Source organism: Vicia villosa, linkage group LG5, assembly GCF_029867415.1.
Source record: "Vicia villosa cultivar HV-30 ecotype Madison, WI linkage group LG5, Vvil1.0, whole genome shotgun sequence".
In the NCBI taxonomy this organism is placed as follows: Eukaryota; Viridiplantae; Streptophyta; class Magnoliopsida; order Fabales; family Fabaceae; genus Vicia; species Vicia villosa.
The window spans coordinates 140,053,132-140,070,776 of record NC_081184.1 but is presented as its reverse complement, the minus strand read 5'-3'; the positions used below and the strand labels follow the sequence as shown (position 1 = coordinate 140,070,776).

The following is a 17,645-nucleotide window of genomic DNA, read 5'->3' as shown; positions in this document are numbered from 1 at the left end:
ATGGATAGTCCAAAGTCGTTATGGTTTGTGGAGTTTGGAAACGATCCAAGTGGTGTATTTCGTTCAGTTGAAGCCACTATTGATGGTGAATATGAAGGTGCAAGAGGATAAGATCGGAGCTTCTCTGAAGCTCAGAACTCAAGCAAGATGATGATGGTGAAAAAGAAGAGTAGCGGAAGAGAAAGGATCAGATGCAATCGATACCATACTAGAATTGTAAAATGCTCTGCATTATGATTGAATATTGTCATACCCCAAAATTTGCCCTCATATATTTGCAAATGTCGAGCGAGAGATCCCGGGTTCAAATCTCACTTCTGACATTTTTCCTTTTTATTCGTTTCTAAACTTTAGTTTTAAGTTTATTACTATTTTTATTTTATATTCAAAAAATCACAAAAAATAAGTTTTTTAATCATTTAATTTTGATCTTCGTTTTACCTAATTAAGTATTTTAAAAAATATTTATTTTTTACTTTTTTAAATTTTCTATGCATTTTAATCCAAAAAACACAAAAAAATATATAAGGTAGGTTTTATTTAGCTTTTCTAACAAATTAATTTTATTGTATTTTTGATTTGATTATTTTATTTCTAGAAAGATTTGAAGCAAATTAATTATTAATTTTCATCTTAATAAAATTTTAATTACAAATTATATTTTCCATTTTTATTTAACCTAATGTTTTTCTATATAAGACTAACCACTAATCTTAAAACTCTCTCACGAAACTAACCTCCCCTAACCCTTATTTTTTTTTAGGCCAATCTTCCACACCATTCCCTAATTCACATGTACACACTCTGCACATATGCGTACATAGTTACACTAACATTCATATCACATTTTTCCTTTAACTTAAACATCATCATCATGTAAACGATACCACCAACACTCAACAAATTGATCAAAACCGCTCAACCTTCTCAAGATAAAATCCTTTTATCTTCTAACAATATAATATGTAAAATGTTATACAACCAATTTGTGTTGTTGTCTTTTGCAGGGAAAAAAGGAATATGGAAATTGCACAAGCAAGTGGCAATCACATTTGATGCATAGCCGCGAGTCCCACAGCTGACGAACTACCGCAATGTCGATCTCCTTCCACAGCAGCCGCCATCCCACTCGATCAAGACCGCAAAACACCAATCAACTAAACAATCCAACCTCCACCACAAATTCACAATAACACAACTTTCATCTTTATACTTCGATAATTCCATTAATTGAAACAAAATTACATATAAGTTTTGTTGTTGTTTCTTTTGCAGAAAATTGAAAAAAAAGAAAGAGAAGAAATCGAAGCCGATCCGCTTCAGCCACCATCAAATTCATTCAACCATAAGCTATTAACCATGAAGACAATACAATTCAACACTCTGTCAATAACTAGAGTTCATCAAGACAGATTTCAAATCCAAAACCTCATCTATGTAACTCATTAAATCATTAAACTATTTTGCTATATCACTGATTTTGTTTGTTATACAGGGAGAAGGAGTAAAAGAAGATCCGACGACAACCATCACGAGTCCTCCGTCCACCACCGAGCTGTTCAAGGCCGTCGTCCCCTCCGTTTGAGCAACCATCATCTCCGACGGCGAGGAACCACCACCGCGACCGAGATCTCCTCCACTCCGGTCCGCCGACTTCTTTCAGGTGAGAGTCACGTTGCTTTTTGTTTTTGCTATGGTTGTTGATTGTGGTCAAAAGGGAATAAAGCAGAGTAGCATATCGTATATCGTGAGAGAAAGAAGAAAGGGGATCTGGAAAGTATTTCTTCTCATTTTCCCTAGTTTATGTGTCACTTATTTTATTTTTTTTTATAAAAAAATGCATCGCCATGTGTTGCAAGAGGATAGGCTAGGAAATCAAATTCAAAATCATAAAAAAAAAAACCCCTTGGAGCGTCGTCCGATGCTGTTGTTGTTCTTCACTTATTTAATTTTTTTCATTACTAATGTTTATATGTTTATGAATCATAACCTAAATTATTCTAAATAACTTTAAAATTTATATTTAGGATATATTAAAATCAATTTCAACTTAGTTCTTTGTAATAAACAATTTTCTAATTAACTTAATCACTAGGTTTTATTTATTTTTAGGTTTATCAATTAAAATAAATTAAACATTTAGGTTAATTTAAATTAGGTATATAATTATATAATTAATTTATTTTTAGATTAATTTTAGGTTAAGTAATTGGTAATTAATTAAATAATTTAAATTCTTTAACTTCAAAAACCATAGATAACCCATTAAGTTTTTTTTAGCCATTAACCTTCAAGGTTTAGGGTTGCCTTTATTTAATTTCCGCTTTAATTTCTACCTTTTATTTCTGCCTTTTTATTTAATTATTTACTTTTATTTCTATTATTTAATTTTATGCCATTTAAATTCTAGAAAATGTGTATAGGCCGCAATAAGTTTTCTTGTAATAGTTGTAGCTTTTATTTCCTGCCTTTATTTTTCTGCCCTACAGGTGTTTATTGTAGTAGCGTATGATTTTATTTTCTGCCTTTAATTTTATTTATATTAATTGCCTAGTTAGTAATCTTAGGGAGTGATAAACCATGAATTGAACATAGATCACTAATTTACAAGATGAATATCATCGAAGTTAACCACGTGATTGTGCACCCACACATCTTTAGGGTAATCCCTTTGGTTGCCTTGTTGCCTTGTTACTTGCTGCCTTCGTTGCCTGTTGCCTCTAATTATACTAAATAGTCAAGTCCCTCGATTCCGAGGATACCTAAAGGAAGGTAAGAGATTGAAAATCATCTCGTCCCTCGAAGTTGCCTCGATAAAAGATGATTGACCCTTAACATCCAATTGAAAGACTTCCTGCCGTCTCATGGTATGGATAGATCCTTTCGCCCGAAAAGCTAAAAGAACGATTTTTCAAACTTAGGGTAGGTAGTTCTCAATTGCTTGCTCATATTCAAATCAAACTTTCAAATGCTTTTCACACCTCCTTTTCAAAACAATTCAAAAAGGCTACGCTTATTTACAAGCTAAAGTCCTTAACAAAATCTTTTTTCTATTCACACACGACACTTCAAAAATTTCAAACAATTCAAAAGTGAGCTAAGCAATTAAGAGCCCATGGAAAACCATGGATGCAAAGCGTGCTTTACACATTCCCTTTGTATAACTTACCCCCCGAACTCAAAATCTTTTTAAAAGGTCTTTTTCTGTTCTTTAGCCTTTCTATATACTGGATAAAATAAAGGTCGGTGGCGACTCTTGCATACCGCAGCATTTCGATAAAAAGTCAGTTCAGCGTATTACAAATATCTTTTTATGTGTAAACTTCACACCTTACAATATAACAGTTACTAGTATTATATACTAGGCATAACAAGTAACTGTAATGTAACAAACCTTTAACCACTTAACCAACTATTTTAACTGCATAACCTATATGGAACAGAATAGTACAAGTATAATGGAATATATAGAATGCACACTTCTAATACTCCTCTTATTTTGTTCAAACCTTAATTCACCTTTCTTTTCAAACTTTCTTTATTCCTTCTTTCATTATCATTGTGTAGCGATAAAGAATTACTCAAAGTTTTGAGTTTAATTCCAAGAGTAATATATCTTATTAAACTTGATCATAAAGTAAGGAATGTATTTGATCCTCTAACACTGGAAGGGAGTGTTTATCATCGTAACTATACATCAATGGTACCATCCTTGCAAGATTTAGTGAAGCATTTTTAAATTCTTTATTGAAATGGCTATCAAATAGACACTCTTTGTTGAGGCTTTTCCATGCATTACATATTTTACTCATAACCTCGTTTCTTGCTTTTCTCTTACAATAATACTCTGGCTGGTCCATCATAAGACAACTCACATATGATCCTTCTTTTCCTTGTTGATTCTCGTCCTTTATATATTGTGTCATAAAACAATTTGAAAAATATTAAATAGTATTCAATATATGCAATAAATAATATCAAAGTATTTTCTTTATGCATTATATTTTAACAAATAACATCATAAAATGTGTTTACCTCTGCATCTCCCAAGTCATCCCAAAGTCGGAGAATTGTAGCAAGAGATGAAATAATGGGTGGGATTGTGTCTAATTTTTCAATATTTTGTTTGATTAATCCTTTACCTATAAGAAAGAAAAGGTGAACCAACACTACATGCGCTCCACAACTTACTATCCCATTCTTTAAATATTCTTCAGCATTTGGCAACTTCCCTGAAGCAAACCACTTTACCTCGAAACTGATTCGGTAAAAAGAGTTAAATCATCCAGAATTCCATAAATATAAAAAATGTCATCAATTATATAGATTAAAGATATTGGTTTTGTGAGCTCAATTCTTTCTTTGGATAAGGTAGGATCTGTGAAGCATGCCAATGACCAAATGTACCATTTAAGAGGTTGATTTATAATGAAAGGCAACTCATTGGCTAAACCAAGTTCTTTCCACCAACTGTTCATAATAATGAAAAATATATATAAATGTGTGAGGACCATCTTATTTTTTCTAATATCAGAAAATAAAATATTTCATAAAATTATTTAGCATGCATACTTGGAAATTTGAGCAATCTCTTGATGGTATAGTTGTTGCCGCACAGTGAAATCTATTTTTGCCAATTCTTGCAAAGAACCAAACCATGCGTTTGTGCCATATAAGTGACCATGGAATTTTCTAGCATCGAACAAAGGCAAGCTTTTGTGAAAAGGATATTCTAATGTTCTCTTTACAAACATAGCTTCATGATTATCCAGTTGTGCCAATTTTTCATTTAGGATCCTCCTACTAAATTCTTTAGCTTCATCAAGTATATCTCCCCCTTCCATGCTTAGATGAGAGGCTTCAAACAAATCTATCATTCTTTTGATATTTTCACCTAATTTTGGATTGAACTTTTCCTTCTTATTTTTGAACTTGTTAAACACCTCCGTAATGTTAATTTCCAATAACAAATATATTAGTCTCCTAATATTCATTATAAAATAAAAAAAGCAAAATCACTTGTGTAAAATCTAACCTGAAGGAACAAAGTGACATTGTTGTCTTAATAGTCCGAAGCGAAGTGCGGATTCACAAAGATCGCGATGAGGACTCACATATTCTCTTGTTAGGAATGCTTCAATTTCTTCTTGAAAGTGGTAATCAATATTTAGTCGTTGCATGGCATCAACCATGTACAAACCTTTCAATGAATTTTCATTAACATTCTTAAGTCCATACCTAACCACCTCAAGTTTCTCGGAAGGATAATTAGTGTTGTTGATATCTATGAGTGCGTTGCGCCTTTCTATTTCAACACTATCAATGTTCCACTTGGAAAGAGATTCATGTTTGAGAAGTTGTGGATTTGTTGAGACACTGGTTTCAAAGAGGATAGACACAATTTGAAATGCATGGCAAAGAAATATAGTTTAGTCAAGTGGTCACTAGCAACACTTATATATAGGATTCATGATATATATATATATATATATATATATATATATATATATATATATATATATATATATATATATATATATATAATACAGAAATGCTAGGCTTACACTAAAGTTAACATATACACCGTATTAATATACCCCACATATACTAATTTTATTTTTTAAATAATTTATCTAGCTTTGATTTCCGTGCCACCAGCAATTTGCTTTCTTGTATGCTACGATGTAGGCAAAAGTGAGTGTATGAATAGCAAGGCTCACTACTACATTTTTGGCCTAAGGCCACGCTAAAATTTTGCACGGCTCAGAAATTGTGGCCACATATATGATTTGGCCAGGGTTTTCAAAGTGTAGAAATATGTCATAAAATATTGAATCCGGAGTATGAAACTGTGGCCTTTTCTTCATTTTCCACGGTTAACAAGCTGTAGATATTTTAAGCCGCAAATAAAAACTGCCGCCTCATAATTTTCACTTCAAACTGTGGCCCAAACCAAAAAAAAAATATCCCGCCAGAACTTCCCTCTTTTTTTTAGTTTCCCTCTTGTCAATTATTTTCTTTTCTAATTTTATTAAACTAAATAAAGGAAAAAAAATTGAAAACATAAATACAATAAATCCTTTGCTTATTATATTGTATCTATGGAAACCCTAAAACTAATTCTCTCCGCCTCTCTGTTTCAAACCCACACACCCACACGCCGTAAACAACAACATCGATTGTTCTCTCCTCACTCTTCTGCTCGCGATGGACACGAAACATAGCAACATAATACTCTGTTCTCGCCACTCTCGATTGTTTTCCGCCATGACAGGAGCTCTTAAAACTCGGACGAACCCACACACCCACACGCTGTGAACAACAACAACGAAATCCTCTCAACTGCGTCGCTCTCTAGCAAAATCAAACAAGACGCAAACAGGAAAAACCCTAATCCCCAAATCAAACCCAACCCCTGGTATACACTTTGCTCTTTAACTCGATTCCTCCTCTTCGTTACTGTTCTTCATGCTCATCTTCTTCTTCTGCATTTTCTTGTTCTGTTGTGTGTCTGCTGATGTTGTAATTTGGTGAGTCAGTGTTTATTGAGTGTGAGGTTTTATCTGTGTTAGCGTGTTCCATTATTTCAGTTGGTCGGCTCTTGTTGCTTTGTGATGCTTGTTGCAACGTTGTAGGTTATGATTGTAAGTATTTTTGTTGTTTTTGTTCAGTTTCAGTTTTGTGAAATTGAAGAACTTACAAATGATATAAATTAAATGTAGTTCTTGATGTTTATAAGGCATCCCGATAGCTTATTTTCATATGCTTTTGCAGGTTTATTCGGAGATTAGCATGGTTGGGAGAAACCCTTCAAAATATGTACATCTCTCATTTTGTTTTTATTTTTGAAGAATAAATCAAAATAGGCTCAAATTGCATTTGTGTTATGGGTGTTTTAGATTTGCAAAATTGTTTCATAGAGTTAATTATACTACTCCTCAGATGCCATTTTTTATATTAAATCTCCGTGTATTTCGCCACTCGTTTCATTTCTACTTGTTACATATAGGTAAATAGCTTTGCAATTCTCTCTATTTATATGTGTGCTTTTCTACTGTCTACATTCTTTTGATACTTGAATTGATTAAGCTTAAGTTGGCATAAACTTTATAGTTTCATGAATATCTTTTGTAGTTTCCCGGATCGTTGCACGGAGTGAGAAGTATGGCATGTACATGCTTCTAGATGTAAATACAGAAATTTATCCTATCAACAGAAAGGAAAGATTCTTGTTGGCTTTGTCTCCATCTCTTGTTTTAAATACCAAGGTAAATTTAATACTCGTTTCATTTGTGGCTCCATGCTATATTGTATTTTTATCAATATAATCCAACTCTAATATATGCTTAATTATCTGTTTGATCGTTTGCGGACTTATCCAATAAAACCGTTCTTTTGATCTCACACACAAATTGTATTCACAATATTATGTTATTGAGCTTTTCAGTTGGGATATGTTTGTTTCGTGTTATCTACAATAGATATTTGTTAAAGTTAAAGCAGTTTAAATGATTTTATTTTCTTACAAGTAATGGATATTGTCTTTTCACTGAATTGGTTCCCTCTCCAGGATGGCCCAGTTTCAATTCAAGAACAGTTTGAATTAGGGGTGTTCATGGTTCATGAACTGTACTGAACCAAACCACATTTATGGTTCAATTTAGTTTGCAATAACCATTTCAATAAAAATTCAATTAACTGTTAAAATGGTTTCAATTCAATTTAAAACTAGTTTAGAACCAGTTTATATTTATAAACTAGTTTATAATCAATTTGCAATTTGAAACCAATTTTATATTTTGAACTCCTTTAAAACCAATTTTTTTAATATTTAAAAAATGAATATATATATATATATTATATTAAAAGAATAATATTTTCAAAATATTTATTTTCAACTTTTTTATTTTCAGAATTTTTTTTAAAGTAATTACCGATACACCATCTTTGTTAAAAAACCCGATCTACCATATTTTTTTTTCTAGTATAGACACTTCAATTATTCACTGTGTCCGCCTTGATCACTATTCTTTATTAATAAATGACAATTTTAAAATTCTCATTTAAATCCAAATATGTTGATATTAGTGATATACTAATGTATGAAATAATTTTATAATTAAAAATTGATGAAAAATGAGAAAATAGTGGATTTTTAACATAAAATTTTCTAATTGGACTCGTTCTCAATTTCCGAGAACTAATCAAATCCGAATTGTTTTCATTTTGATTTTTGTTTGAAAACTAATAAATTTGCAAAAAGATTATGACGTAATAACAACCATGTCTTTCCAAATTTACCTTCACCAAAAAAACTTTCAAATTTACCCTCACTAAAAAATTAAAATTATAATCCAATCCGGTCTTTGAATCCCCTTCATCTTCTTCCTCTGAACTCAATCCTAAACCCACCACCATTGATGAATGCACTCACAACAAAATCCTCACAACAACACTATTGGCATTAATGTTTCTTCTTCTCTCTCTAACAACAACAAGAAAACTTTGAAACACTGCGTTTTGAAAATTTCAATTAAAAAAAAAAGAGATCTTTTTTTTACTAGTGTTAATTCGGATACGTTCAAGATCGTTGCGAGTGCTCAGAAGCTTGGTGTGAATACAATTATTACTCTTTATTAATAAATTAAAAATTTTTTATTTCCAGAATTTTTATTTTATAAAAATATTGTTTATTTTATTTTGATTTTCTGTAAATTTTTGAAAAAAATATATTATTTTCTAATTTCAGATTTTTTTTACTCTCAATTAATTTTTTATTATTTTTATGAAAAATTAATTTATATAATTAATTCAGTTTATAAAAGAAAACTGGTTCTGAACCGGTTTTAAATTGAATTTAAATTGTTTAAATTAAATGGTTCAGCTCATTAACCATTTAATTGGTTCAGTTTTTTTATAGTGCAATTCAGTTCGGTTCTAGGATACAATTCATTTAACCATATTTTTGAACACCCCTAGTTTGAATACATCATGTATGGAAGGTTATATGACATCACAGCTGATGGACTTTCACGTTCTCCGCCTGAAGAGTATGTAAATGTTTCCCATGTTATATTTATTTGTATTACTCCATTTTATTTTAATCCGAAATATCACTTAAGATTGTAGGGTGTTATAATGTTGTCATTATACACGATTCATCAGAAAATTCTTTGATTGATCCATGTAATGTTATCGACCTTAACTAGTGACATGATAAACCCAACTTCACTTTGATTGGTGGACTTCAGCTGATGCTGAGAGGTGTTCCTTCCCACTGTGTCAAGTTTGCAGTCAATCAGAAGTTGTTTTTACTGATAAGGAAACTAGAAACTTGAACTGCTGATTGTTACCTCTTGCTGAAAAGATAATCAAACTAGCAACAAGTATTGGTAATTTGTATAACATGATTTGGGAGATTGAATTTTTGTTTTGAATGGTTATGAGAAGCGTTTGAGTATATTAATTTTTTTAGATATGGAAATACTCTCAAATTTATAAGTTAATTTTAATTGTTTATAACTATTTCTTAAATTCAAATATTTTCACATGATGGATTTAATTATACATAATTTGTTTTATAGGGTGAAGAGTTAGATTTTTAAATTAACAAAAGGAGTTGGGATGAGGTTTATCCATTTAACATGATTATATTATACTATACTAGAAGTGGAATACAATTGATCCATTTATTCCTAGACTGCTAAAAGACAATAACAAATGACTTGTATGCCAAGGTAAACAATTTAGAGCAGTTCCAAGCTAGAACATTCTCTATAATTGTCTGCTATCTTCTTCCTCAAGTTACTCCTCATGCTCACTTGTTTGCATCATTTGTGAAGGAACACTTGCTATGTGAGGCTAACAGAGCTCTCAGACAAAGGGTAACAAACATTTGAATTGAAACTACCTCTGCTAAATAAAATTTAGTGGGTTTATTATGAAAGTTATTTAGTTAGTGATGTTGTTTTTTCTCAGATGGAAGGGTATCAAATAAATTCACTCCAACTGAATCTGAGTGGTGAAGATATGGGATATGGACATCATCATCATTATCAAATAAATTCTTGGTGTCATCTCTACTCAAAGACTTCCTTTCTCATCAAACTCATTTGATATGGCTCATTGCTCTAGATGCCTTATCCCTTGGACTGGATTTGGTAATTCTTCAACATTCCTGTTTGTGACTTTATGCAATGTTTTGTTGAACTGTAAGTGGAATGGAAGTTAACTGGAAGTGTATTAACTAGAAGAGGATCTAATAGAGGTGGATGCACCTCTATTAGATCAAGTAACAATCTATATATGAAAGAACATATCTTACAGGTTGAATTCCTAAATTACTTGCACATGTTATATAGCTTACACCTTTACAAGTTTGGTTCAATTACCCTCACAATTACATACACAATTACATAAATTACATACAAATTTGGTTCAAATACATATTCATTTTATCATGTGGATCAATTTGTTTTTGAAGAGTTGGTGCGGGAGAGGTTTCCCAAATTGGGTTTGTATAGCGTTCTAAATAATTTTCATGTCTTTGAACTCACCAAGTGAAGTTTGTTTCTAGAGTACCATCCTTAATTGTTAATTTTTATGTTTTATCTATTGAATACTATAGCTTAGTCTTATTTCATACGAGCATTTGTATTCTTCCTCATGATTTATTTTAAACTAGATGCTTAAGTAATCAATATCTTCACGGGACTTACTTGGACTGTGTCCTGTAGGTCCAGCATTGGTAACAACAAAGGATGCTGGAGATGCAGTAGCTTTACTTCAGTCATTAGCCGGCTCCACTTAAAGTTACATCAAATTCTTGGAGAGGAAAGAGGAAAGATTCAGCTCAATGTACTTCTTTTTATTTTCAAATGTCCAGTTTCTAGGTAGAGTTTGTTTGGTGGTGCAAATTGTAAGAGGAAAGATAGAGTTAGCTTTGTCAATGGATTTTTGTTGTTTTTAAGTATTTAATTTAGCTCTTGTTTTGAATCCCATGGTTTTGAATTTGGGAAGACATCAAAACTTAATTATCTATATTTTATCGAACTTATTAGTGGGTACGTAACGTCATTTCTTAATGAATATTTTGTTTTTGAAGTAAATGTTAATTTGCTTGTAATTAGAGTCTAATCATTAATGTCTAAAAAATTAGTTCTATAATGGCATTTTTATGTAATGAAACAGAAATAAACCGTGGCAAGATTAATGGTTTAAAACATACAAAATATAGCCATAGTTTTAAATATGTGGTCATAACCAAACCGTGGCTATATCTTGAAGCAAAACTGTATCGTAAACGTTAAATTGAAACCATGGCTTTACCATATAGCCACAGTTTTGCAGTCATGGCAAATAAAAACCGCGGCCTTAATCAAACTACCTAAACCGTGGCCTAAAAAAGCCATGGTTGTCAAAAAGGCGTGGTATATACCAAAAAACCGTGGACTTTACTTTAGGCCACGGCCGCATACTCCACAGTTGGATTTCTGTGGCCAAACCGTGTCCTCAGCGTTACGCCACGATTATTTTGCATATAGCCTCGGTTTCTTGGGCGTGGCAGGAGACCTTTTTTTTTGTAGCGGCTCTATCTAATATGATATTTTTTTCCTTCTATCTATCACAAAATGGTCAATATTTTAGCAATTTATTTTATCATATTTAGTTATTGATTTAATAATTTAAAATTTTAATATTTGAAATATATTTTATTTATTTAAATTTTAGATATTTTTAATATATTTTAATTTATAAATAATTGTATCCAATTTTTTTGTAATATGGTAGTAATAGTATAACTAGTGCATGTCACTATCAAAGTGAAAAAGATATAATTTTCCACATGTTTATTTTTGAATATTTTAATATATAATCATATTAACTACTTATCAATTAACAATTTAGTTGAATGATCACCAAATTAAATAAATTACAATTTAATTAAGTATGAGTACCAACGGTTGGTCTAGAGTTTAATCCATAATAATATATATATATATATATATATATATATATATATATATATATATATATATATATATATTTGTATTTTCTATAATATATCTTTATTAATAAATTGATAATATTTATAAATTATTAAATTATAAAAATAATTTATTTTATTGGTATGAACTTATTAAAAACACACGAGTAAAATGAATATTAAAAATAAATAAAATCTCATCAAGTATGTTGATAAAATTACTCTTACAAACTATACACATACAAGAGAAAAAGAGAAAAAAATATTTAGTGTATTATAGTCTTAGTAGTATACATTTATTGATAATGGAGTATTTTGTTATTATCTATTGTCATGGAAAACATTATACAACATCGATTTGTTGTAGTTATTCATAAATGCTACTTTAACTGTGGATTAACTAAAATTCAAATGTTTTTAGACTTTTAACATATATAATTAACTCACAGCGAGAGAGAGGGTAGATAGAATACAGAGCATAAGAAGTGTACTACAGCGGAAGCATGATCGAAATTTTATGTATTTTAGTGAGAGAGGGTAGATAGAAGACAGAGCATACAACAAACTTTTTTATTTTCTTAAAATTGTGTGCTTACAAAAGAAAAGAAATTCGCTTTATATAGGGATACAAAGGCTTACTATTTAAGCCGGTATGAGCTACCTATGATAGCCGGTTACAATAAACAAAGGTGAATTATTAATGTCGGGTACGCTTTGGGCCCCATCGTCACAATAATAATTAACAAAATACAAACTTTCTTACAAAAAGCTGAAAAATATTCTTTCCCTATTCCAAGAAAGTATGCTTACATGTGCCTTCTTCCAAGATAAGATGCTTTCTTATCTTTGCTTTTGTCTTTAGCAATGTTTTTTCTCATAAGATAAGATTCTTATCTTTCATTGTTTTTTGAAATGGTAGACAAGATAAGATTCTCTCTTGTCCATTTCTCTTTGTCTCGGGATTCTATTATCTCGTGGCTTTGTCCTTTGCCTTTTGGGCCATAGATTGAATCATGGCATCCCAAAAATCTTCAGCAGTATGGTCCTCTGCTTGGGCTTTTCCTGCTAAACAATCAAAATTGTTGGAATCCATTGATCCCATAGAAGAGCTAGTCTTCATAGATGAATTTTCATCTTTTGATGTTTTTGTTCGAAAAGTGAAGAATTGATTCTTCATATAATCCAAAGTTCTGACCATAATTTCTTCTTCTGTTTCATTTGGATATTTTCTTTGGAAGAAGTTCTTCAAATTTCCCATGGACATTTGTTGGGAGCTCTGCTCTTTGACTTTATTATTTTGATCTTCAGCTATGGCTGCATGAGTCAGAATAATTTTATTCTGGATTTCTTCAAAACTCATCTTGTTCCACCATTTATAGAAGAAATTTCTTTCTAAAATTGGAATGTTGAATTTATCTTGAGATATGGTGATATACCATCTCCATATCCAAGGAATCTGAAATTTGGCAAAGAATAAAAATGGACATTGTCCTGTGATTAAATTTTCAAATAAAATATTTATGATAAGTGGACTATTATCACACCAGGGATTGTACAAATCAAGTAATTCTTTGGGTAAAATTTCCAAAGACGGGCCAAATTTAGTCCACCATTTATAAAAACAATTTGGTACTGGTCTATTAATCATTTCTGGATTAATAGAGAAAAACCAATAATGCTTATTCTTAGGATTTTGATAATAAAAAGCTTAAGTAAAAGCTTAGACATAGTCCCAATAATTAAAGTAAATATACTTTCCTTCAGCAATTCTTATTGCATTTTCACCATTTGGGTTGAGACCCCATTCTCTTGGTAACATTATTTTATTAATATGGCATTTACTGAAGTTTATAAAACTTTCAAGATTATTGTTTTGGTAGTGGTGAGTAATTGTTACCGATTCGGTAACAGTCAAAATAATTTCTAGGTGAGGCCTAGATTTTCCATGAAGACCTGAATATCCTCGTGATTCGAGGTATCTCGTTTTGATAGACCATCCATCATTTGGGTTTATCTTAATATCTTCTTCATCAACATACATGATTTTTTTAGTTACTGAATTTTCAAAATAATCCAGTTGTTCTTGAGATGGGTTGTTAACCGCAACTTCCTTGTAGGATGTATTTTTATTAGAGGAGGAAGCGATATCTTCCTTTTTTGATGAAGATGAAGGTAATTGCTGCATTTTCTCCCTTTGTAAACTGTAGTCCAATCCCCTATTAGAGGAATGTTTGATTCAGGTTGAGGTAACCTATAGTTACTCCCTCTTCCACCACGGCCATAGCCGCGGCCTCTTCCCCTATATGGGGTCATCATTTTTTCCCTGCAAAAATTCACGAGTTAGGTAGTCAGCAAGTGAATTATTTTCACCTTTAGTGTGTTGAATATCAAATTCATGCATAGATAATTGAGATTGCCAGCTAGCAAAAATTTGCTTAGCAACAAGACTTTTAACATCTTTTTCAATAATTGATTTAACTGGGCTGCAATCAATTTTTAATAAGAATTTCTTATTAAGAAGATCATCTTGAAATTTTGAAACTCATTTTATAATATAAAGCATTTCTTTCTTGATAGTAGAATATTTAGATTGAGTAGGATTCCATTTTCCAGAAGTAAATCTAACTAAAACTTCTTTTGATGTATCAGGTATAACCAGTTTAAGGATTCCTCCATAGCCAAAGTCTGAAGCATCAGTTTCAACAATTTTGAAATACTTAGGATTAGCAAGAGATAAACAAGGCAAACATTTAACCTTAATTTTAATTCTTTGGACTGTCTGAGAATGTTCATTAGTCCAAGGGCCAGGATTTTTTCTAAGCCTAGCTTGTAATATGGCAGTATCTTTAGCAAGATTTTCATAATAATCTGCTATATAATTAAGACTACCAAGAAATCTTTGTAATTGTTATTTTTATGTAATAATATTGGGAAATTTTGAAGCAAATTCAATACTTCTTTGTATAGGAACTATTGTTCCTTGGTCAATTCATGACCTAGAAATCTAACTTTAGTTTGAAAAAATTTCTTTTTAGGAGCAGATATAACTAATTCATTATGTTTAATTAATCCTTTAAATATTTTCAAATGTTTAATATGTTGATCTATAGTTTTAGAAAAAACTAAAACATCATCAATACAAACAATTATAAATTCTGTATAAGGATTAAAAATATCATTCATAATATTTTGAAATTCAGAGGGGGCATTTTTAAGACCAAACGGAAGGACATTCCATTCATAATGTCCAAAGGGTACAGTAAAGGCTGTTTTATACTTATCAGATTCATTAATCTGAATATGTCAATAACCAGATTTCATATCAACTTAGAGAAGATTAAAGCATTGTTTAAAGCATTGTTTAATCTATCTAATAGGTCTTGTTTAACAAGTCTTGAGACCCCACGTTCTTTTTCAGCAGCATTATTAACATAAAAGGATGTGCAACTCCAAGGAGATTTAGATTTTCTTGTTAATTTTTTCTCCAAAAGAGATTCTATCTCTTTTTTGGATAGCTCCAAATACTCATGGTTCATTTGAGTTGGCCTAGCTTTGGTGGGAATCTGACTTTCATTAAAGTCATCAAGATAATGTAAAGAAATAACATGTTTCTTTCTATCCCAAAAAGCATTTGGTAAATCATTACACACTTCTTTTTTAAACTGTTGCTCAATCAATTTGATTTGTTCTTTTATTTCATTTTTATTAAGTTGTTCATTAATATTTAATAAACTAATTTCTTCTTTAAGAAAACTTAATTGTTTTTCTTTATTAAAGAGAATACTTTTAACATCATTAAGCATTTTAATATGAGGGTCAGTAATAAATTCAAAAGTGACCGTTTTACCATTAATCTTGGTAGTGATGCCTTTAGTGTCAACATTAATTAAAGGCATAATGCTATTTAAAAAAGGAGTTCCAAGAATAACTCTATGAGTCATAATTTTGACTAAGATAAAATGGGTAGGTAAACAAATATCTTGATTACAAACATATGTATTAGGTAATTTATAATTAACTGTTAGTTTGTCACCACTAGCCTGTGCAAGGGTTTGAGTGGTTTTGGTATAATACTTGGTAGGAACAATTCTTTCCTGAAGACAATTAAGGTCAGCGTCACTATGAATAAGAGCAACTTCATTTTCTAAAATAAAAATTCTATTAAATAACTAAAGTTATTTTAGAGAAATTATTCTGTCAATAAGAGTAAGAAACCTATCATTAGTAGAAGGACTGCTAGTAGAAGATATTTCTTCAACTTTAAGGTTACCTGTTTCGAGTAAGGAGACCCTTTGAGATAATCTTTGATTATCATTCTTTATCTGAGTAATTTCAGATTTCAAAGGATTAATTTCTCTTTGTAAATAAGCAAAGGAAACAGGAGTTTCACGAATATTAGATTGTTGAAATTTGGATAAAACCTCACTTAATTGGTAGGGGATTCAATAATAATAGGAGATTCTTTTTTATAATTTTCTTGAATTAAGACTTCAAGCATTTTTATTTTAAGCTTATTATCAGAGATAGACTCAATAGCCTTTATGGCTTAATCTTGTTCTGTAGTAAGAACATTAAGACCATTCATGTCCACAATAGACTTCTAGTAATCAATTTGATTACATTGACAATTATTATTGTCAGAATCATCAGAGGAATAATCTAATGATAATTCATAGATCATGTCAATATCTTTATTAGAAGAATTAGTCTCTGTGTCAGACTTAACTAAACAAACTCTCTCAAGTTGGGAGCGTAATTGTTCATCCTGAATTTCATTGAGAGCTTTTTTGGTCCAACATTGGTTTTCATAATGACCAGCTTTACCACATTTGTGGCAAGATACATCAAGCATTTTAGCCTTTCTTTTGCCTTTATGATTAAAAGGCTTATCTTTTGGTATATTTTTATTTAAGTGACTCCTTTTCTTATTCTTTCTATAAATTTTTTTATAAATATCCTTATTATTTTTATAAGGTTTATTTTTGAATATTTTCCTTTCTTTCTCTTATTCTCCGAAGATCTTCCAAGATCAAAGGCAAATTGATCGCAGAATTCACCCATTTGGTGTTTTTCAGAAAGTTTCAGTTTCTTAAGCTGATTTCTAAGCTTAATATCATTACATAAGATTAATCCTTCATTAACACAAGTGCTAATAATTTGACCATAAGTAAGATCATGGTAATTAATATTTATCCCATCATTTTTACTTCTTAAAGAATTTCTAACCTTTTCAGAAAAGAAAATGGGTAAACCATCAATAAATTTGGCTTTCCAGTGGATAGAATTAGGGGTTTTTAATTGGTAAACTCTAGAAAAAAAGGTATCTTTATACCATCTAAAATGTGTAAGAGAAGGACATCTTAGATTCTGAAGTAGAGTTTGAAGTTTTTCTCCAATACGGACATTGGTTCCAACAAAATTTTGAAGGATAGAGAGACACAGTGTATAAACCGCATCTTCTTCACCTATGGTGGCAATACCACTTGCTCCAATCGCAGGAGTTTCAGACATAACTAATTTCTTATGGTGAAGAATATCTTTTTTCCGACTTTCAATGAGATAATGATCCCACCAGCCTCTTAATTGATCAACAAATCCAGTTGATATGAAGGAGGCAATATCGTTGTCAGAATTTCCGTGTTGTTTACAAACAGTTGAA

The 17,645-nt window shown here is 30.8% G+C and overlaps 1 protein-coding gene across 1 annotated transcript; it reads left to right on the top strand.

Annotated features, from left to right (window-relative positions):
* LOC131605596 (uncharacterized) lies at positions 1-11,052 on the top strand. The gene is made up of 8 exons (XM_058877935.1): positions 1-97; positions 1,496-1,663; positions 7,135-7,268; positions 7,571-7,604; positions 8,987-9,050; positions 9,843-9,884; positions 9,979-10,160; positions 10,737-11,052. Exons 1-7 carry the CDS (start codon positions 1-3, stop codon positions 9,995-9,997), a joined length of 558 nt encoding a protein of 185 aa, XP_058733918.1. The 3' UTR covers positions 9,998-10,160; positions 10,737-11,052.
* Positions 11,053-17,645: the final 6,593 nt, after the last annotated feature.

Bases quoted from the DNA above. Each gene is read 5' to 3' on its own strand.
- LOC131605596 (XM_058877935.1), top strand. From the start codon at position 1: ATGGATAGTCCAAAGTCGTTATGGTTTGTGGAGTTTGGAAACGATCCA. The intron at 98-1,495 runs GTGCAAGAGGAT...TTTGTTATACAG, and splicing joins TATTGATGGTGAATATGAAG to GGAGAAGGAGTAAAAGAAGA. The intron at 1,664-7,134 runs GTGAGAGTCACG...TATCTTTTGTAG, and splicing joins GGTCCGCCGACTTCTTTCAG to TTTCCCGGATCGTTGCACGG.